At 38.9% G+C, this 23,628-nt stretch overlaps 1 protein-coding gene, 1 long non-coding RNA gene and 1 pseudogene across 2 annotated transcripts; all 3 read left to right on the plus strand.

Moving 5' to 3' along the window:
• Window positions 1-6,763: 6,763 nt before the first annotated feature.
• Window positions 6,764-9,482, plus strand: LOC110226300 (annotated as a pseudogene).
• An 818-nt stretch (window positions 9,483-10,300) lies between these two features.
• On the plus strand, window positions 10,301-10,672 carry LOC110226302 (the record flags this gene model as incomplete). Its single annotated transcript, XM_021017365.1, has 1 exon — window positions 10,301-10,672. A coding segment is annotated over one exon (372 nt), but the record flags the coding sequence as incomplete, so codon positions are not given.
• A 10,107-nt stretch (window positions 10,673-20,779) lies between these two features.
• On the plus strand, window positions 20,780-21,671 carry LOC110226303. The gene is made up of 2 exons (XR_002330375.1): window positions 20,780-20,887; window positions 21,383-21,671. It is a non-coding gene; the product is annotated as an uncharacterized LOC110226303 (long non-coding RNA).
• Window positions 21,672-23,628: the final 1,957 nt, after the last annotated feature.

Genomic DNA, 23,628 nt, shown 5'->3' on the forward strand with positions numbered 1-23,628 from the left:
CACCAAATATAATATAAAATCAGAAGAATTGAAATTACGTAGTAGAGCCAAGATTTAGCTTTTAAATTTATAGTAAAGTACAATGAGAAAAAGTAGGTTTAGAGTTTTTAAATTACAAAGAAATCTTAAAAAAATTCTCAATTAAATGAATTTATTAAACAAAAAAGTAAAAAAAAAATATTTTAGGGATTTTTTGGCCAGTCCAAGCTCGGCCGTACTAAGCCCAAAAAATCCTCTAGTCCAAAATACCCGATTTTTTGTGGACGTATATTTTTTAAGTCCAAATCCGATGTTTTTCAAGGTTGGACCGGACCAACCATTGGACTTTGGCCCTAGTTGACATGCCTATCTGCACTTACCTAAATTATTTGCTTTTGTACCTTTTTTTTTATTGGCAGGTATTGTTTTTGTGGTATATATTTTGAAAAGAAAGAAAACATTGATTTTTATATATTCTTTTCCAATTTTAATAGAGTCAAATTTCTCTTTGGTAAAGAATTAAAGTCAAATTGTCCTTATGAAAAAAAAGAGAGCTAAATTTTAATTTAGACAAAAAAGCCCAAATATTTATTTGTCTCTTAATAGACTTTTGTGTCTCCTCGTAATTAACTACATCAAGCATATATAGATAAAGATCCATTTCTCTTCTTGCTCTACTAATACATGTGAAGCATCTTAAGTCTAAAAGCATTCTCCTTTTCACAAAAGAATCCTTCTCCTTCTTTAGTTTCTAATTCATGGAGATATCAATATAATCTTCTGATGCACGAGGTAAGGTGTCCTTGTTGATGCGGTCAATACCGATGATGGAATAAGCAGACTCTCCAGAGATCTATTGCTTAAGATCTTATCAAACATGTCTACCAAAGAAGCTGTTACGACGAGCATTCTATCAAACCGATGGGGGGGAAGTGTGGAAGGAATCGTCTGAGATTTTCTGGCAATATATAACGAAAGCCAGAAATATTTTGATCGATGTTAGTCCTTATGCCGCTGGATAGATGACCAAGGTGCATTTCTTTTACTCAAAATTTTCTGTTTACAACTTTTTGGATAAAAATATTTCACAAATAAACAAATAGATCTAGGTATAAACTGATGATCCTAGGTTGATGTTATCTTACAAAACTCTAAGATAACCCATGAATCATTATAGATGATTTCATTTGTTCATTTTGTAGGGGAAATAACCAATGAATACGTTTTATATTAAAATTTGCACGTTTTTGAAAGTGAATGGTTACCCTCTTAACGGTATTTGGCGCGAATAAGCTATATTTTCTAATGTTATGATCAATATAGTTGAAATCTTATATAATATGACAAGGTTTTTCTGTAAGGAGCTCTATTATCACGACATTTGTCACTTTCTTCTTACGACATGTGGCACATATTTTTTTATATTATGACATTTAATAGGAAAAGTTTTCTTTCATACCACTTCTTTAATATCCCTACATTTCTATATATATACACCAATTAAAATATATAAAAAGTTTAAATGCAAAAATAATTAAAAATATTGGAATCATAGAATTTGTTCTTTCATACAATTTATTATCTACACTAAAATCTTAGTATTTTTTCTTTGATACAATTTATTATCTACAGTGTATATGTAAAGACCAACTTTATGCCATATTAGTGTAAATCATTTATATATTTTTTGGCTTCATATACCATATTTTCCTATAATTTTATATATTTGTTCCTTAGATTATTTTTTTGGCTTCATATATATTTGTTTATATTTTATCATCATAATAATAATAAATAAAACATTAAATTATTTCACAATAATATTTTCTATTCTATTCTTTTGGGATCGTCTAATAATAATTTCTATTATATCAATGGTCTAACAAATAATTATTACAACAGCTAATCTATTTTAGAATTAGTTTATAATGCATAAGATATTCAAAATTTAAAGAACATGTGTAAGAAAAAAAACGGAAAAACGGTCTATTTCCCCACGAGAACTATGACATCATACTAGATAGAGCCCAATCTATGACCACGATTCAGATGTCTCCGAAAAACTACTTCTCAATCTATGTCTCTCTAAAACAATAGATTTCAACTCTACCATTCTAGCTCTGATTCCAAAGAAAAAAGAAGCAAAGGAGATGAAAGATTATAGACCTATTTCATGTTGCAATGTGTTGTACAAAGTCATCTCGAAGATTATTGCAAACAGGCTAAAGAAGCTTTTACCGAAATTCATTGTGGGGAACCAGTCGGCGTTTGTGAAAGATAGATTGCTTATTGAAAATGTGCTCCTAGCTACAGAACTGGTTAAAGACTACCACAAAGATAACATCTCTACCAGATGCGCCATAAAGATTGACATCTCGAAAGCGTTTGACTCTCTTCAATGGTCCTTTCTCATGAATGTGCTAACGGCCATGAACTTCTCCAAAGAATTCATATTCTGGATATCCCTCTGCATTTCCACGGCGTCTTTCTCAGTTCAAGTGAATGGAGAGCTAGCTGGCTACTTTCGAAGTGCAAGAGGGCTCTGACAGGGCTGCTCTCTCTCACCATACCTGTTTGTTATAAGCATGGATGTCTTATCCAGAATGTTGGATAAAGCTGCAGGATTAAGAGAATTTGGCTATCATCCTCGGTGTAAAACTCTTGGTTTAACACATCTCTGTTTCGCAGATGATCTAATGATTCTTACGGATGGAAAGGTTCGATCAGTTGATGGTATTGTACAAATTATGAATCTCTTTGCCAACCGATCTGGGTTAAGAATTAGCATGGAGAAAACGACCTTGTATCTAGCGGGTGTTTCTGATCAAAATCGCCAAACAATGGTCAACCGCTACCCCTTTGGTTTGGGACAGCTTCCAGTTCGATACCTTGGTCTCCCTCTCGTTACCAAGCACCTCACATCAGCTGATTACTCTCCACTAATTGAACAAATTCGACAAAGAATAGGGACTTGGACCTCACGGTTTCTCTCCTTTGCGTGACGTCTCAGTTTGATAAGGTCAGTATTAATGAGTATATCAAATTTCTGGATGAATGCATATAGACTGCCACGGGAATGTATACGGGAGATAGAAAAATTATGTGCTGCGTTTCTCTGGTCCGGACCATCACTAAATCCAAACAAGTCAAAAGTCTCGTGGGAAGGAATCTGCAAGCCAAGGGAAGAAGGAGGACTTGGAATCAAATCCTTAAAAGAAGTAAATGACATATGCTGTCTCAAACTGATTTGGAGGTTAATCTCAAATGGTGACTCCCTTTGGGTTACATGGTCAAAAATGAATCTGCTTAAAACAGAGACCTTTTGGTCATTTCGCGCTACTTCAAGTCTGGGCTCATGGATGTGGAAGAAGCTAGTAAAATACAGAGACATGGCAAAGACTTTCTGCAAAGTGGAGGTACACAATGGAAATCACACCTCTTTTTGGTTTGATAATTGGTCTGATATGGGTTCTCTAATGGATGTAACTGGCCTACGAGGAGTCATTGACATGGGGATAGGCAGAAAAATGACAATGCGGGAAGCTTGGGAACAACGCAGGAGAAGAAGACATCGGGTCGACGTGTTCAATGATATAGAGGAGCTGCTGGCACAGAAATACCACACACGCAATCAGAACAGAAACGACGTTGTCTTATGGAGAGGTAAAGGTGATGTTTTCAAGCCTCATTTCTCCACAAAAGACACATGGAACCATATTAGAACAACATCGAACATAGTGGCTTGGCACAAAGGAGTTTGGTTTGCTCATGCAACACCGAAATACTCCTTTTGCGCCTGGTTAGCATTACAAAATCGACTATCGACCGGAGACCGTATGATGGGCTGGAACAATGGCTCCACAACATCATGCACTTTCTGCTCTGCTCCCATTGAAACCCGCAACCACCTCTTCTTTTCATGTCACTATGCTTCGGAGATTTGGACAGCCACTGCAAAAAACGTCTTCAAATCCCGGTTCTCAACGGATTGGAATACACTTGTGGAGTACATATCGGAGTCGCACCCGGATCGTATTCACAGTTTCCTAATCAAGTACACGTTCCAACTCTCGATTCACATGATCTGGCGAGAGAGGAACGCTCGACGGCACGGGGAACACCCTAACACACCTATCAACCTCATTCGTTGGATCGATAAGCAAGTTCGCAACCAACTCTCAGTAATTCAGAGACAAGGAGATCGGAGATATGAAAATGGATTACAAACATGGTTCGCCTCCCGCATCTAGAGCACACACCAACAAACCGTTCAAAGCTTAAAGCCTTGTTCTCCATGTTTTTCTTCAAACCTCTGTTTTCTATTTGATATAAAAAATCAAAAACAGCTGATGTAAACAGTATATTTTTCTTTTTGAATATAATTTGACATTTTATTCAAAAAAAAAAAAAAAAAACAATAGATTTCATCCTATATGTCCCCGAAATAATAGATGTCATCTAAATTACCCATTGTCATCGGTTTTGTTTGGTTTACTGTTTATTTAACCACCTAACAAAAATACTAAACCGTATTAAACCCGATAACAACCCGGTTAGATGTAAAACCAAGCCCATATGCCAAAATCAGATTCGTTTGAAGAACAATTTGTCTTGAAGAACCCTAGAAACGAGAATCCAACTTGTTATTTTCTCACGTAATCTTATTTCATATGGAATTAAGATTGATTAAATTTGACTTCCGTTTTAGGAGCAACCTCGAAGATGAACATCATCATTACGATCTTAGAATTGAGATTTTCTGAGAATTTCCACCTTAATTGTTTTGGTTGTCTTCTAGAATTATGTCCATCGCGCTGCAAATGTGACGAAATCATTAGCCAAAGTCTGAATCTAATGATTAGAGGAGAACATAAATATGATGCGATGCTGGCGAGGAAGGAGGGACCGATATTCAGAGATTTCCAAAGATGAAAGAGGCAGATCCTAATAATGTGCGTCAATGGAGGTTAATTAAATTTGGCTTTGGAGCTGGTGCTTTGGTGATTTAAACATATTGGTGATTTGGTGATTTAAACAAATTTGGTGATTTGGTGAAAGCTACGAAGCCATTAAAGTGGTTTGGTGAAGAAGAAGAAGTGGTGAAGCCATTAAAGAGATTCGGTGAAGAAGAAGAAGAATTTGGGTGACTTATGGTTGGGTTTTAGATTGGGTCTGGGTTTTAATTTCGGTTATGTTGAGTTTGTTTGGTTTTCTATCAGGTTTAGTTCGTAAACCGATTTAACCCAGCTCCGTGGAGTTTTAGCTCTCTAATTATTGACTCGGGGACATTAAGGTATGAAACTTTCAATTGGGAGGTAAATAGGAATAGAACTTTGATTTTATGGACATATGGACCGAGATTAAAGTTTGGGCTCTATCTGGTATGATATCAATAGTTTTCGTGGGGAAATAAACCGTTTTTCCGAAAAAAACTAATTCAAGAATTGAAATCTCATAAACAAGAAATTATTCAAAATATACCAAATAAAATAATGTTAATCACATAATCAATTATATATGTTTATTTAAATGCATGAAAGAAAATGTGTTTTGTTTAAACATTAATTCCAATTATTGGCATATTAATTCCTTAAAATGTAACCATAACTCCCATCATATTTGACCAAAAAGGCAAAAACACACAGAAAAAACTCCCATGACATTAATACACATGTAACTGCTAAGAAAGATTATTAAGTGTCCTTAGATTATTTTTGATATATCACTCAGAAAGAATACACAACTCACTTTAAATTACACCAAAAAAAAAGTTAGCCCAAAAATGACAAAGCTGTAACGTGTGATACTTAATTTTATGTCTAATTGAAAACTACAGTTAATATTCAATCAAATACCTTTCATTGTCGTTAGCATGTAGGTAGACTACATACAAAGGTAAATGCTATTACTGTATAACACATTTAATTCTACAAATGTAACGTAGCTCATGATTGTGGATGTCGGATTTACACACTCTAAGTATTTTTATTAAGTAGGAAAGATTACTCTTGAGGGACAAAAATGAATATGTAAAAACTTGTAAATTGCTACGAAAATTGCTATATTATTTCTTTTCTTCAGAGGAAGATCCCCTTTACATGGCCATTGGCCTTTGTATTTATACATAGGAAAATGACATTAAAATGGCTAATTAAGTATAATTATTCTCTCTTAAATGTGTCCGTTTTGATATTTGGTTTTAATGCTTCAACGTTTGAATTTGAGTTGACTCTGATCTTCATGGACCCCGCCTTTTGGCCCAAATGTCCCTAAACCGACTCAACCGTGACTTCGATGCCGGACTCATGTCGAAATGCAGTCACTTCGGATTTTTCTTGTGGCGATACCTACTTCGACTGCTCCTTTGGCTCACTGATCCGACGGGCTTTATCCTTTATGGGTCTTCATCTTGTCTACGTGGCAATCTTTGGTTGGTCCCGGACTTCTGGTGCGGGATCCGACACCAACAATTAGCCCCCAAGTTCTTCGAAGTGCCATTCCAATTCGGAGAACTTTAAATGCTTAAATGACCAAAGATTGCGCTCGAGAATCTTTCTGATTTCCCGCCGAAAATCTCATCACTCCTTTAATTTCGGCACTAGCCATTTCTACTCGAGTGACATCTGTCATCATTATGACCGTATCTTAATTATTTACTATTAAAGCGGGAAACCTTTCCACTTCCCCCACGATTCCCAAGGCGGTTTCACCATTATCACTTAACTTCCGTGAGGTAACTTCTTTCATCATTACTTCTTTTACTTTTGCATTTTTAGCCGAAATTTCTCTCTTCTTTTTCTTCGCCGACTCTTTCTTTGCCGGATTTTAAATTCCTCATCTTCTCCGATGATTTCTGACTCCGAAAGACCCGAGTCTCCATCCTTTGAAGGTGGCTCTAGTAATGACGAATGCACTCGTCCTAACGATATCGCTGGTCCGCACTACAGATCCACCTGTACCCTTCAATCGCTAGAGCGATTAAAGGGGCTTTGCCAGATCCCCCCCGGGATCATAGCGGAAGCGCAGATAGCCGACCCTACGGAGTCCCCGGAAAACCACCGTGATGGCTATTTTTGTGTCTATGAAATCTACTTCAAAGGCTGCGGATTGACTTTCCCCCTTCCCGAAACCTTAGTTCGATACCTAGTGGCTCTTGAGATCGCTTTACCTCAATTAACCCCCAATCTCCTCCGAACTATCCTTGGAATCATAACCGTTGCGGCGGAAGCGGACTACATTATCGGGGTCCCCGAACTGAACGAACTTCTAAGTGTGAGAAGTTCGTCAAAGAAAACAGGATACTTCTCGGTATACCCAAATGCCAATAGAAACGTCATCTCGCACCTCCCGAACAAGGATGAAAACTGGCACCATCCTTGGTTCCTGATTAAGAAAACTCCTGCTTCGATTGGGAATCTTTCCGATGTACTCCCATCGAAGTGGTCTACGAAGCCTGGTAGAGACTAGGTCGTTTATTCCTTTCCTGTTCATTTTATTTTTTTTTTACTGACCAAATTCGTTGTTTTACTTCGCAGCTCTCATCGCTTCAACTCTCCCGACTGAAGAATTTGTCAAGTTCTTCAAAACAATCCTCGAAGGGGAAACCCTTTGGAATTCTTTCACCCTCGATCGGTTTGTCGAGGCCAACCGAAAACTCAGGATGAGTCCTCCCAATCTACTTCATCGTCTTCCGCCTCCTCCCTCAACTCAGGGAATGTCAGCTCGGGCCCTTACTGCCCAACGTAAGAAACTCTCCAAGCCGATAGCAGAGGCTTGTGATGAAAACAAGGCGTTCCTTGCGGCCGCCATTGACAAAAAAGATTACAGCAGGACCCTGCTGGTTGATGATAACAGCTCCGAGGGAGCCAGATCCGTTGCTGCTTATAGGCTAACACCTCATCGCAAACGTCATGACGAACGTTCTCCTCGAAGAGAGCGATCTCCTCGTCGTGATTCTCCTCGTCCTCCCCGAGACGATTTCAGCAATGAACCACTCAAGAATTTGGTTCGTAGGAAGAGGGAGAAGTCATCCCGTAGTGACTCGTCTCCGCGAAGGGAGAAATCAAGGGCCCGGACTGACCGTTCACCTCGATCATCCCCTCCCAATGAACCAATGGGTCCTCCCCGACCTGTTGACATGTCTTCTTCTTCCCAGCCCGACAGCGAAAAGACTGCTCGGAGTGCATCTCATAAAAAGGGAGATTCTGAATCTCGAGATGCTTCCTCGAGGTTAAAGCCCGTACTTGTCCCTCAAGTCAAATCGCTTTCAGGTTTGGTGATTTACACATACTCAAACGTTTTTGTCTCTATTAAGATTCTAATTTTTACAACTCTTCCTTCTTCGCAGCTATGGAGAAAGAAGGCAGCGTCTTCGGATGCTTCAAGACCCGGTCGGGTTCGATCTTGCCAGACTTCGACAAGTGGCGCCCTGCGATTCGTGAACGCTATTTGCTTCACGCGCATCACTCATCTCGGGTTAGTTCCGTTTTTGTTGTTTTTTTTTTTTATTGCATTGCCATTCTGCGAACTGACTCGCCATCCCGGGTTTATGTATAATGCCAGGCTCACGGCGAACTTAAATGATTGAACATTACGAAGGGTTGGTCATTGGACGGGAGAAGGAGATTGACATGTGGAAGAAGAAATTCTCTGCTCTTGAGGCTGAACTCAGTTCTTCTGCCGGCTCCAAGCACGATCTGGAGGACAAGGTCGACAGTTTAACATCCGAGCTTGCGCAGATAAAGGGGGAGCTGCGAGACCAGTACGACCGGAATTACAAACTCCAGGATGAACTTTCTGGTGTTCAGGGTAGACTTCATGAATCCGAATCAACCGCCGATACCCTGAACAACCAACTTATCGAGCTTGACGCGAAGTACAAGGCGCTAGCCAAGTTGCGTGATTCCGAGTTGGCAAGGTCGGCATCGAAAGCCAGAAAAGATGTTAAGGGACGCGGGATGGAGTTGATCCAGGGGGCCATCCGCTTCATTCAAACCGAGAAGGCTAGGTCAGATCTGGAATCAGACGTCAAGGAGCACGAGAGCAACCTGATTCTGTTGGACCAAATCCATGATGCAGATTTCTCCGAGGTGCAAGAGAGGGCCGAACTGTCGACCAATCTTTCTGAAAAGCAGAGTCGTTTGGCAGCTCTTCCCGCTTCGACTTTCAACCCGCAGGATTTCGAGGAATTCTTCACTGAATCGCCTCCTATAAGTGAATCGGGTCTAGACTGGGCAGGTAGTGCTTGGCTCCTGACACTTACTACCTTTTTCTCACCTTATGTGTTTTTTTTTTTAAAAAGTTGACTGGAACTGTCCTTCCCAGGTTCAAGTGAGGCGGAGGATGTCGTCCCACCCGAAGTACCTGCGGCACCGGCGGTTACTCCGGAGGATGGTTGTAATGTAGAGGGCGGACCAAGAGCTCCATCCGACCAAGCACCAGTCAGGGAGGTGAATGAAACTTCGGTTGCTGAGCCGGAGTCCGAGGTGGATATCACTCCGTAGTGGCTGCGTCCACTTTAAATTGGGAATTGTCCCATTTATTTTAAAACTTAATTTCGAACTTGTCTTTGCCTAAGGAGGCTTTATTATTTCTTTTGAACAAGATATTTGCCTGAGGTGGCTTTTAAACCTTTCTAGGTTATGACCCAAGGGGGTTTGGTTAAAATTATATGCGGGTTTGCAAAGTCCGCTTTTAACCTTTTGTGGCCTTGTGGTTATGCTTTTGGGATTTTTAGGCTGATCAGACCTTTCCCTTAAGAATGCGAGAACTGAGCTCGGCTTAAAGCGAGTTCCCCACTTCGGGTTTAGTAAACTCGGTAAATTTATTGGGCTTGGGCCTTAGAAACTTTTGTAGTTAATGCGACGGTTGCTCTTTCCCTTCTTATTTCTTAAAAGTAGGAAAAACGGCTCGTCTTTAATGCAAAAACTGCCTTTTCTCGATTTTCCAAAAATGGTTTAAACCACTCGGGCACACTACCATTATTGGATTTATGGTTCCAAGACAAACCCTAAATCATTATAAATAAAGGCTTACCTATCTCTAAGATTTATTTAAATACGCTTTTAGAATCTTACTTGTGGAATATTACGAGAATGGAAAACAAAAAAGTAGCCCCCGTTGATCCCGGCAGCCCACTCTTCTTGTCCGGCGACGGCTTTGAACCGGCCGGCGTTCTCTTCCCTCACGCCGTCTTTCACTTTCCTTCAAAGGAGAAAAAAGAGGCTTGCGACTTTATTGACAAGGTTAATATCTGTCGTCTTTGATTAAAAACTTTCTGTTTCTTCTTATTCATTCGTCTTTATGCTAGGTTGCCGACAAACACCGTCGCTTGTGTGAAGAGAGACAGCGGCTAGGCCTTAAAAGGCAAACACTCGAAGCTCGCATCGCTCGGGTGGAGAGGAAGATACGGGCTTTGGAAAGTGATCCCTTTCAATGGGAATGGCGGAACTTCGATTCTGTTGCTGAGATCCCGAAGATGCTTCGGATGTATCTCCGTGCTAGAGGAGTTCCGGGTCCTGTGAATGCTCCGGTCCATACCGTTCCATCTGATAGCGAGGAAGAAGACGAGGAGGAGGCCAGCACCTGTCGGAAACGCGTTCGGGATCATCCCGAAGTGGATGCCAAGAACAAGGCGTCCACTTCGAAGACTAAACCGGCGATGAAGGAGCCTGTTCCTGAGCCTCTTCCATAAATGTTCTCTAACTTCTTCACTTATTTTGAACTCGTAATGGGCTTCAGCCCCTTTTTATTTATGGAAACATTTGCAATTTTCCTTACTTTTCAAATATTCTCGGAGATGCGTCTTTTAATGCAGGATCTATTCGAGGGCATAAATCTCTCCGCGAATCACTCCATTCCTAGGATAGAATCCGCAGCTTGCTAGGGATATGACGTTCCTATAAATTATAGTCTCAATTTACCTTTACTCCTCACCATTCTTTTCATTTTAGTAGGTATGAAGTTCAATCTTCGCTGTTCAGAATCTATGCCCGACTTCTCCAGAATCGGAATGATAAACGAAGATGTTCCAAATGAGCCAAGCAGGCAGCCTCCTCCACTTCGCGGCTTCTTAAGATCTCAGATCCGAGCCCCATGTGCTTTGATCAGGGATCTCCCAATCAGAGACCAAGGAACAGCGACGGCGTTCATAGAGGCACTCGCGCTTCAACACCGGAAGCTTATGTTGGAAAAGAGGAGACTCCGGAAGAGGATTAACCGGATGCAACGCAGGCTTACTACGGTGTCAAGAGATCTTCACATCCTTGAATCTCACCCCGGAGAGTGGATTGAGCTTGGAATCTCTGACTTTGCTCGAATTCCGGACTGCATGATGCCAATCCTCGATCTTGCTGGTCAAGGAGTTGAAGTGTTCTGCTCGTCAACAAGATTTTCATAGCCCGAAGTGTACGATGAGGGACATTCCGTCTTTTGAATAAACGCTCTATTTCCAATCTCTTGTATGTTCGCATAGCCGAACCTTTATTTGCTTCACTTGTTCGCACAGTCGAACCTTTTTCCTTTAATAAAGAAATAAAACAAATTTTTATTAATAGCTGAACTCGTTTCCGAGCTGCCTACGTACCCATTTCGGGATCAAGCCAAACCGTAGTTCATGTACATAAACAATGCATGTAGCTTTAAACATAAAACTTCTTTAGGTTGATCACATTCCAAGGTCGCTTGACTGGATTGTCTTCTAAGTCTTTCAACCTATAAACACCGTTCCGAACCACTTCGGTAATAATGTAAGGTCCTTCCCAATTAATACCGAGTTTACCGGCACCTTCTTCTTTTTTGTTGTCAAAGACGCGCCTTAATACATAATTTCCCACGAAGAACGGCCTACTTTTAACCTTAGAATTGTAATACCGGGCTGCTGCCTGCTGGTAATTCTGGATCCGAATCAAAGCTTGATCACGCCTTTCATTTATGGTATCTAGTGAATCATTAAGCATTGCTGAATTTTCTTCCTCATTTAACGGTGCTTCTGTTCGGCGAAGTCCGGGCACATTGAGTTCAGCTGGTACTACCGCCTCCATGCCATAAACCAAAGAGAATGGAGTTTCTCCTGTAGGTCGCCTAGGGGTTGTGCGATAGGCCCACAGGACGGGTTGGAGTTCTTCATACCATCCTCCCTTTAGATGATTTAAGCGTTTCTTGAGATTGCTCAATATCGTCTTGTTCGCGGCTTCAGCTTGACCGTTTCCTTGCGGATATCGTGGAGTAGAATAACTAACTTTGATTCCCCAGTCCGCACAAAAGGCATCAAACTCGTGTGAAATGAATTGTGGTCCATTATCAGTGACTATTTCGTACGGAACTCCATGTCGACATATAATGTTTTTCCAAATAAAGGTCTTCACCGCCGAATCCTTGATACCAACATACGCCTCAGCTTCAATCCATTTCGAAAAGTAGTCCGTAAGGACTAAAAGGTATTGTACACCTCGAGTTGACTTGTGCAATGGTCCAATGATGTCCATTGACCACCTCATAAACGGGTATGGGGCGGAAATGGAGGAGAATAATTCCGACGGTTGATGGATCAATGGTGCATGGAGTTGGCAGCGCTTGCATCTTTGGGCGAACTTAACACAATCTGTGATCATAGTGGGCCAATAATATCCCATTCTTTTAACTTTAAAAGCCATAGCCCTTCCTGATGAATGACTCCCACATAATCCTTCGTGCACTTCGCTCATAACGATTTCGACTTCGGGCCCAAAAATGCATAATAGGTAAGGGTCACTGACACCTCGTCTATACAATGTGTCTTTTGTCAGACAAAATTTCGCGCTAACGATTCTCATTTTTCTGGCCTGCCATTTATTCTTTGGGAGCTCGCCTGTCATAATGTAGTGCTTTATTGGCTCCCTCCAGTCAGCCCCCCAGTCTTTAGCCGGAATTTGGTCGACCTTGTGAAATACTCGTGGCTCCGGTTCGGGATGTTCGTTTGGTTCAAGAACATTCTCCTCGATTAACGTCACGGTTTCTAATCTCGTTTCTGGAATCACATCTTCTGCTAAGAGAACGGGTTCCTTGTCAGATGTGTTGGATCCCCTTGACTTCCTCCGTTTGTTGGGTGGAGGTTCGATCTCTGGTTCGCCACGGTCACGTGCCGCTGCTCGAGACCTTGTAACGACGAGGGTTTCCTTGTTGTCTTGAATGCTTCGCTCCGAAATGCATTCCACTGGAATAACTCTTTTCAACTCAGGATCTGATGTTGACGCTAATGCGGCAAGTGCGTCCGCAGTTGTATTCTCCCCCCGAGGTATGCGGATTAATTCGAATTTCGAGAAATTTTTAGATAGATCCTTCACCACTTCGAGGTACGCTTCCATTCTTGAATCCTTGGCTTCATAGTCTCCATTAAACTGGTTAACTACTAATTGCGAATCGCAATAAGCCAATATTTCCTTAGCACCAACTCCTTGTGCCAATCGAAGTCCGGCAATCAGGGCTTCGTATTCTGCCTCGTTGTTGGAGGCATTGAATAACAATCGGAATGATTGTTCTAGAATTTCTGATGTTGGAGACTCCAACTTGATTCCCACTCCGGATCCTTGTTTTGTTGAAGACCCATCTACGTGTAATTTCCAAGTTTGGTTCTCCGGTTGTTCTATCGTTCCAGGTATTGGTAGTTCGGTCAGGAAGTCTGCTAAGACCTGAGCCTTCATACTGATCCGGCTTTTGAACTCTATGTCGTACTCGCTTAATTCCACCGCCCATTTCGCCAAACGTCCGGACTGACTTGGACTATGAAGTATTGTTCGGAGTGGCTGGTTGGTTAATACTTCAATCGGATGGGATTGAAAATACGGGCGCAGCTTCCGAGCCGAGGTCACCATCGCGAGTGCGAGTTTTTCCATCATTGTATATCTGGTTTCTGGATCCGTCATTGACTTACTTACATAGTAAATCGGCTTCTGTTCCCCGCGGTCTTCCCGAACCAAGACTCCACTAATCGCATGGTTTGAAACTGATATATATAAATAAAGCTTTTCATCCACTTCTGGCTTAGACAATATGGGTGGAGTGGTTAAGTATGCCTTAAGCTGCCCAAAAGCTTCTTCACACTTCTCATCCCAAAGGAATCCTTTGTTTCCTCTTAGGATTTGGTAGAAAGGTAACGACTTATCCGTTGATCTTGAGATAAAACGATTCAAAGCCGCGATCTGCCCAGTCAACCGTTGTACTTCCTTGAAGTTTCTTGGAGATGGCATATTTAGAAAAGCGTTAATTTGATTTGGATTGGCTTCAATTCCTCTTCCTGTCACAATATAGCCAAGAAATTCTCCGGATGGGACTCCGAATGTGCACTTTGCCGGGTTCAGCTTCATTTGATATTTATTGAGAATATCAAAACATTCCTCTAAATGTTTGACATGATCCTCTTTCTTTAACGATTTAACCAACATATCATCTATGTAGACTTCCATTGTCTTCCCGAGGTGATTGTGGAACATTTTGTTAACCAACCGTTGGTAAGTTGCTCCTGCATTTTTTAAACCAAAAGGCATTACCTTGTAACAATAGATACCTCTATCTGTGATAAATGACGTCTTTTCTTGATCTTCGGGGTTCATCATTATTTGATTATAACCCGAGAAGGCGTCCATGAATGTTAACAGCTCGTTCCCAGCGGTGGACTCTACAAGTCGATCTATATGTGGGAGCGGGAAACTATCTTTGGGACATGCTTTATTTAGGTCTGTGAAATCGATGCAAACCCTATCTTTCCCATTCTTCTTTTTGACAACGACAGTGTTTGCTACCCATTCCGGGTATTGCACTTCTCTTATGGACCCTATCTTCAAAAGTTTATCCACTTCGTCATTTACTATTTTGGCTCGCTCCACTCCGAGCTTTCTTCTTTTCTGTTTCACCGGCTTGAAGCTCGGATCCACGTTTAGCTCGTGACAAATTATATTTGGATCTATACCAGGCATGTCCGCCGCTGACCACGCAAACGATGTTTTGTTTCTCCTCAAAAGTTCGACCAAAGCTTCTTTTATTTGGCCAGTCAAAGTTGCTCCAATTCGGACTTTCCAATCTGGTTTGTCTTCTTCCAATACCACTTCGACTACTACATCCTCTTTCTCCTGCCCACTAGGAAATTTTTGCCTTAGTCCTTCTTTTGCGGGCTTTGTTAATTGCTATTGGATCTTCAAACGGTGGCTAGCTAGGTAACACGTCCGTGAAGCTTCTTGATCTCCCCGAATTGTTTCCACCCCATTTGATGTTGGAAATTTGATACATTGATGGTATGTAGAGGGGACTGCTTTCATTCGATAAATCCAGGGAGTCCCGAGGATGATGTTGTAAGCTGCGGGCTTATCGAAGACAACGAAGTCCACGATCTTCGATACCTTTTTGGCAAGGACCGGTAGCTTGATTGTTCCGAGAGACATGGCTGACTCGCTTGTGAACGCAACTAATGGAGATGGAGGTCCTACTATGTCTACTCGGCTGATTCCCATTCTTTCTAAAGTACTTAAAAAGATCAAGTCGACCGAACTGCCTGTATCGATAAGGATCCTTGATACTTCGAAGTTAGCAACATCAAGGGTAATGACTAGAGCATCATCATGCGGTCTTTCGAGATGCCGCGTTTCTTCTTCGTTAAATGATATTGAGGCACCTTGAAAATCAACTTCTTCGCTCAAGCTTGCTTTGAGTAAGACATTTCGTCTATGTTTTTTGATGGAACTTATCGAATCTCGACAAAATTTGGAGCCTCCTAGAATCACATTGATCTTACCCTTCAAACTCCTTGGTTCTTCCTCGTTGGATAACCTTGGTCTTTTGGAATCTTGATCTTTGGAGTTTTCCTTTGCTTCGTGGTATTCCTTCACAAAATCTTTTATATCGAATTTGGAAAGATCTCCACTGGCCCAAAGCTCCGCAAGGTGCCTTTTAAGGACACTACAATCCTTGGTTAAATGTCCGGTTACTTTATGAATATCGCAATATAAACTTTCATCGCGGACCCAAGTGTTTGACCTTCCTTTTCCTTGGAATTGCTTTCCGACAGTACTGTTGGAGGGTTGCGACCCAAATTTTCTTGGTCCTTTGCTCTCCCTAGGCTCAAACTTCTTGGTAGGGACGGTGATTGCCGGCTTTTCTTGCTTATTTCTTTTGGCAAAATTTTCTTTCTCGTCCTCTACTTCCATCCAATTGTTTGCACGGAAGAGTGCATCTTGAATTGTGTCTGGCTTATGAAGTATTAAGTCTTCTTTAAACCTTGAATCATGTCGCAATCCTTTTCGTAGGGCAGATAAAGCTGATTGCTGTGAGATTCTTGGGAGCTTTGACAGCACTCCTTTGAACTTGGTGATGAAAACTCGAAGTGACTCATTTGATCCTTGCGATAAGTTCCAAAGATCGGCATCCGAAACGCTTTTATCCATAAGGATGGAATATTGCTTTAAGAATACGGCTGATAGTTCGTCGAAATTGCTGATCGAACCCGGCTCTAATTGGGTGAACCACATTAGAGCTTGGCCACATAGATTTTCCGAAAAAAGCTTGCAGTAACCTGCGTCCTCATCAGCTTCCTCCAATTCGACTCTTCCAGCAGCGATCAGAAAAGCTGCTAGATAGCTTTTTGGATCCTCCAATCCGCTATAAGGGTCCAACTTGAGTTTCCGGGAATCTTTGATCCTCAAACTTGCAATTCGCGAGATGAAAGGTGTTCGCCTAGCTTCTTCAATGACTCGATTGATGTCTGGCTCCGAACTTGTAGCTTGATGAAATTTTGATTTCATTTCTTTTAATTCCTGGCTAACCTTCCTCATGGTCTCGAACTGGTCGAGGTTCTCCTGCTCGTATTGAGCTGCAAGTTGTTCTTCATCTCCGAGCTGTGTCTCTTCTTCCAACGTCTGAACTACATTATTAGTAGCACCGAGAGTTGTTTGTCCGCTGGTTTCATTTCGTGCAGCGGAACTTGGCGAGTTGAATATCCCTCTTCGGATTCCCACAAGGTTTTCTGCACTTAAAGAGCGAACACGAGTTTGTATAGTACTGACGTTTTGACTAAGAGATACCTGGGATGTTTGCAACGTATCGACGGCCTTTTCCACATCCGAGAACTTTTGTGATATGTCCGACATGGTTTGCTGCATAGCTTTGAGGGTTTCGGCCAATGATGTCTCAAACGGCGTCTCCTCCGGACATTGTTGCTTATCTCGGAAGTGTAATAAAGAAAAATCTGACCACTCAAGAATCCTATTTCCCCACAGGCGGCGCCAAAATGTGGATGTCGGATTTACACACTCAAGTATTTTTATTAAGTAGGAAAGATTACTCTTGAGGGACAAAAATGAATATGTAAAAACTTGTAAATTGCTACGAAAATTGCTATATTATTTCTTTTCTTCAGAGGAAGATCCCCTTTACATGGCCATTGGCCTTTGTATTTATACATAGGAAAATGACATTAAAATGGCTAATTAAGTATAATTATTCTCTCTTAAATGTGTTCGTTTTGATATTTGGTTTTAATGCTTCAACGTTTGAATTTGAGTTGACTCTGATCTTCATGGGCCCCGCCTTTTGGCCCAAATGTCCCTAAACCGACTCAACCGTGACTTCGATGCCGGACTCATGTCGAAATGCAGTCACTTCGGATTTTCCTTGTGGCGATACCTACTTCGACTGCTCCTTTGGCTCACTGATCCGACGGGCTTTATCCTTTTTGGGTCTTCATCTTGTCTACGTGGCAATCTTTGGTTGGTCCCGGACTTCTGGTGCGGGATCCGACACCAACAATGATGCTAAAACTACAATTAATTTTATTCACATATATAATATCAAAAGCAATTTATTATTGTTTTGACAATATAATTTTTTTATAAATAGTACGACATGTTCAATACTAACCATCATATTTCAAGCCCCACAAATTTTGTAACATTTTTCTATTCACTTAATAGTTTCTAATCTTCTTTTCTTCTTTTTTGCGTATTCTTTTTTTTTTTGTCAGTTCTTTCTTATATTATGTTTGTAGATCTGGATATCCCCTATATATTAATAGAGAAACATTTAAAAAAAAAAAACCTTACTATCATGTGTTATTAACAAGATTGCCACGCTGATGTGTTGTTCTCACAATGATTTGGCTTCTATTTAGATAATTACCCAAGATTTATTAGACTATTTACAGAATTTGCCATTAGTCTCATACATCCATATATCCCATTAATAATTAAAAACATACACTTTTTGTTTATCTTATATTACTATATTTTTATATTTATATATTTTTTTATATACATTTATATAAATTTTCTTTAGCGGATGGGTAAACAATCTTTTTATTTATATTTATATTTATGTTTATATTTAAATGATAAAATATATACATTTGGTTCAAGAATCTCGAATTCAAAACTACAAAATCTTTACATCTTTCATAATTTTTTACTTAAATAAATATGATAATTTCCTTTCTATATATGTTACGAATACTTAAAATCCTATTTTTGGAGGAGTTCTAACTTTTCGAAGAAAAACATTATAACCACATTTGTATATAAACCAAAATCTGGCCACATTATAACCATTTCGTAAATAATCCATTCATAATCTAAGAATCTTAGATTTAGAACACTACAAAATCTTAGCTTGGAAACCATCAAATCTCATCTTTGCTAAATTTTGGATTTCTTATACTTATTAAAAAAAAAAAATTTCTTTTTATACTACAAAATCTCGAAATCTTTAAAACATACGGAAAGACATATTGCTATAAATGGTAACATTTCGTCAATACTTTTTTATCACGTTGAAGCTTTATTCAAGGTTCAAATATTTCACGGGTAAAACATATTCTTATATGAAATAGTCCCAAATTTGAATAAAACAAAAAAAAATTTGTAAAATGTTTCGTTTTACACAAATGGATCTTGGATCCCGGATAATAATTTTAATCATAATAATTTTACTTGAATCACTTCATCCCGCACATCGTGCGGGTTGTTATCTAGTTGTGTATATACAGTAAATTTGTTATCATTGTAGTGAATAGGAAAGATAATTGATCTCTTCCCTTATTCCATCTGAATAAATACATGCATACACAAAAGATACACCTAATTTGATATACTTGTTAGAAAAAAACATCTAATTAGAATCAAACCTCGTTGTTCTTTGCAAATCCCAGATTTTCTCTGCTTTTTCTTGTCTACAAGACGCCATATCCCCTTTGTCTACATGGCACCATCTGTTTTTTCTATTACACATACATTTTCAGATGACAAGTTATATTTTCAGATCCAATGCTTTTTTCCCCCTAATTGAACACACTTTTTATTTCTAAAACACATTACTTTTTTTTATATTTGACACGTTATTTCTTATAAATACATCGAAGTTTCTTCTATATGATAGATGATTTTATATGTCTGGATAGTACATGTGGTTTACTTGAACACAACGTTGTTAATGTTCTTCTTAAAATAACTTTGTCGTTTTGAGGAAATTAAAGGGGTATTTAAGTCCACCAAGTTAGGGTTAGGAGAAAAAAGGGAATCTTGGTTTCGAGAGAGAAAAAGGAGGCGATTTCAATAGATAAAAGAGAGTAGGTAGTGGTTATGCAAAATTCATAATTATGAAGCAAGTGAGGTCAAATCCGACTCTAAATCATGAATTTATGTAGTCCGGTACTACTTTTTCGTAGAGTAAATAAGGTACATTGACGTAGTTAGGGGTTATACAAAAAATCGGAGAAATTGAGTGAGATATTAATTCGATTCACATGAAAAAATTTGTTGATTTTGAGTAGGCTTATAAAATAAATGGAATATAAAGACTTTTGTGGAGATATGTTAATTCAAGATTTACATGAATATAGTATCAATTATGCGCATTTTCGAATAAATTTGTGGAACTCATGTTCAATAAAGGCCCATAGTTCTTTAAAATTTTCTTTAACCATAAATAAATCTCTTCTCTTACTAATAAAAAGTAATCATTGAGGCTTCTTAGGCCATCCACATCAGCAAAAGTTAAATCATTTTGGGGAAGCCACGTCAGCAGCAAATCTAAGATAAATCACTCTCAAACCTTTATTATCCTAATAAGACGCTTAAAAAAAATTAATTACAAGCCATTGTATTTACTATTAATGACTCATCTTAAAGCTCTCAAACGTTAGCCCAAATAAACCAAACCCAAAAAAAAACAAAAGCCCAAACAATATTAGCCCAACTGCAGCGCAAAACACCCACAAACTCTTCTTCTTCTACGTAACCCAACAACGGCATTGAAATTAAGCACCATCATTCCCACTAAATCTCCTTAATTGGCCACTCCCCCTTGATTTAAATGTACACTTATTGACATCTTCTCTTCCCAAACCCTATAAAATCTTCCTCTCCGTAATGTAACCATCACCGCCAAATCTTTGCGCCAACCTTCTTTCTCCTAAATTCCCACTTGCGAACGTTCTTTCTCCCCGCAAAAGTCTCATCCAAAACAGAAATATGAATAGACGACCTTACGCATCTCTCTCAAATCCGGATGAGTTCAAATTCTCTGATCGATAATTTAAGGATCGAATCATTGGAGTGGGTTTATGGAGAACTCAAAATTGGGTTCAGTTGGTGTTTCTTGTAGAATTTCTTCTTCGAAGGAGTGCAGGAACACTTTTGTACCTCCTAGGTTAATCTCTTTGTCTCATCCCTTGTAAAACATCTTTAGCTTCTCACTATAACTGTTAACACAAATCTACATTCTAACCATTCGACTTTATCTTATTTGTTTCGTTTGTGGTAGATTTAAAGATATATTAGCGATGACGAGGAGGAGCGGTGACGTTACCCAAGAAAAACATCAAGAAAGTCGTTGATCGAGCTGGTGGCTGGTTGGTTCCGTGAGATGATGGTTGTACGGCACACTCATAAAGGTACATCATTTATCTTTGTTTCTCTTATAAGGGGGTACATCATTTTTCAATCCGTCTATGCTTTTTTTAAGGTTTCGTTTTCCATATTACTACCTAAATTGTGTTTCACGTGTTTTTTTATGTACCTTTGGTGTGAGTAGAATTTTGTTTAACTAAATGAGGTTTTGATTATCAACAAGGTTCAATCGACGGTCTTTCGTAGTGAATTCTGATCTGAACACAATGTTCACTCTTTTCTAATCATCCTCTTAGAAAATTTGGTCCGTCCTTTTACCCTGAGGTTTTCGGCTTTTAAACCCTTGCTTTGTTTCATCTTCTTTGATTTGGGTTTAGATTAATAGCAAATTTGAAAAAAATTCCAACAATAAGCTACATTTGTTTATACTCATTTGGAGTGTTTTGATTCACATGTTTTGGGGAATTGGTGTTGTAATTCTAACAAAGTCAAAGACCATAAAAATGAAGATGTATTACTAATTTGTATTCTTTAACCAGCCTTGGCAGTGTAACAGTCTACTCCTCCACAACCACACGTTTAAGAACAAAGGAGAAGATCTTTCAAAAATTAACGGCAAGAGGAAAAGAGATCTCAAATCTGTTGAGGACGATTGAAAAGAAAAGCTTTTTGGTCCTACCATGTACACATCATTTTTGCAAGACAAAAGAAACAATTTAATGAATCCTCATGGCATTAAGCATTTTTAACATTCTATATATGTCCACCAAAAATTAACTTTTATTTCTCCAGTATAGTAAAAATGAAGACATTTCATTTCATATTTAATACCATGGTTTCCGTCTATTTGTTTAATAGCCTTCTAAATTCAATGATGTAAGTTTGGTGTTATGCTCCCTAAACCCAAAAAAAAAGAACAACGTAAAGGTATACTCTCCATTTTTCACGTTCATGCTAACTCATATATACAAACATGCAAGGTGTGATATTTTGTAACACTTTGTAATATATGATTCTACAAAACCAAAAAGGGGCTTAATATGGTGTAGTGACAGAAATTAAAATAAATTAACTAATTCAAAGAGACAATGGACGCTTCTAAGAGTATCTAGAACATCAGCAAAATGAAAAACATTTTAGTCTAAATCACGTTAGCTAACCCTGGACAAAAATATATTGAGTTTCAGTGTAATTGCTTATAAGCTCAAGCGTTCTCAGAATTATGACTTCTAGATAAATTTTGAACATCAATATTATCCAAATATATAAAATAACATGCCCGGGCGTAGTCCGGGACTTCTCGAAGTGTAACTAAGAGGATAATCATGTTTGTCGGCCGCCTAGGCCTTAGTGAAGCGTATAACTCGATATTCTATATATGATTTGATCATGTAAGATTTTTCTTTCGTTCCTCTGTATAAGATTCTATTTCTTGTTTCATAATTTCTATTCTTCTAATCGGTGTTTATGTCAATGATAAAGAATCGTGGAGGCTATAAGATATATATAGACAAGATCAGTGAGTTGCCTGATGAATTGCTCGTGATGTGGTATTATTGTATCTCCCAACAAAAGTTGTTGTAAGCACGCGTATCTTATCAAAGTGATGGAAGTTTAATTCTTTGGTTGTGGTTGACGAAGCTTGAGTATGGTAATAGCTATAATTCACAATCTGAACGCTATACAATGTTTTCTTAATTTGAATTTGGGATTACATAGAGCTCTCTCTTAGGAGATCTCGGGGATTACGAGATCGACTTGAAAGGAAAGTTAACATTTGTATAATATATTCTTATTATTAAATTAGTAGATTTTCTATTATCATATATGTAAAGAACTTGCTAATCAAGTTATGATATTTGTATAAATAAGCCTATTGGCTAATGAATAAAATTGAGAGAAACTATTTTACTACTAAGGTTTCCTCCAAACTTATCATGGTATCAGAGCTTTGATCCTATTCATGTGGGTTATAGTTCTCTTACGTTAGCTTCCGCGTTTGAAAAAAAAAAGAAAATTTTTAAGCTTCGTTTCTTTGTTTTGGAAAATCAAACACACTTCATTGATTTTCTTTTATTTCTATTTTATTTGTTATTAAAAAAAAAGAGAGAGAAGAGAGACGTGTTCATCGTGTCGGTGAATTACGTTGTTGAATTGGCTCAGTTAGTGACCTCGATTGATTTTTTATTAATTAGCAAAACTTGCTAGTTATTTGAAGAAGAAGAAATCCTGAAGAAGAAGACGTTGTTCATATCACACACTACAAAAGATGATATAAACAGACGATTTACTTTGGTAAGGATGATGACCAACAAAACCATATGGTTATGTTTGGTTTTTAACCGGTCTTCATGTGGTTTTTCGTCTAACTACGAAAAAGATGGAAGCCACGAAGATAATTCTGACGGATACGATGCTGATCCGGCGGTGACGAATTCGAATTCGACCATGACTACTACACAAGTTTCTTCATGAACAAGAAGTTCAAAAAGCGACCAAGACTTGCGATCTAAAATCGTTGGAGATACACAACTACTAAAGTATCCTCCATTGAATTGATGACCTTATGGCGAGGTATAAACGCCATTGATAACCCTATAGTTGGTATGAAGACCGTGAAGATGATTGTCCAATCTCATACATGTTACCACGTATTAGTTTGCTGGAGGGTGTTAGGAGATCTCGGGGATTACGAGATCGACTTGAAAGGAAAGTTAACATTTGTATAATATATTCTTATTATTAAATTAGTAAATTTTCTATTATCATATATGTAAAGAACTTG

This window comes from Arabidopsis lyrata, assembly GCF_000004255.2.
Source record: "Arabidopsis lyrata subsp. lyrata unplaced genomic scaffold ARALYscaffold_7, whole genome shotgun sequence".
Lineage (NCBI taxonomy): Eukaryota > Viridiplantae > Streptophyta > Magnoliopsida > Brassicales > Brassicaceae > Arabidopsis > Arabidopsis lyrata.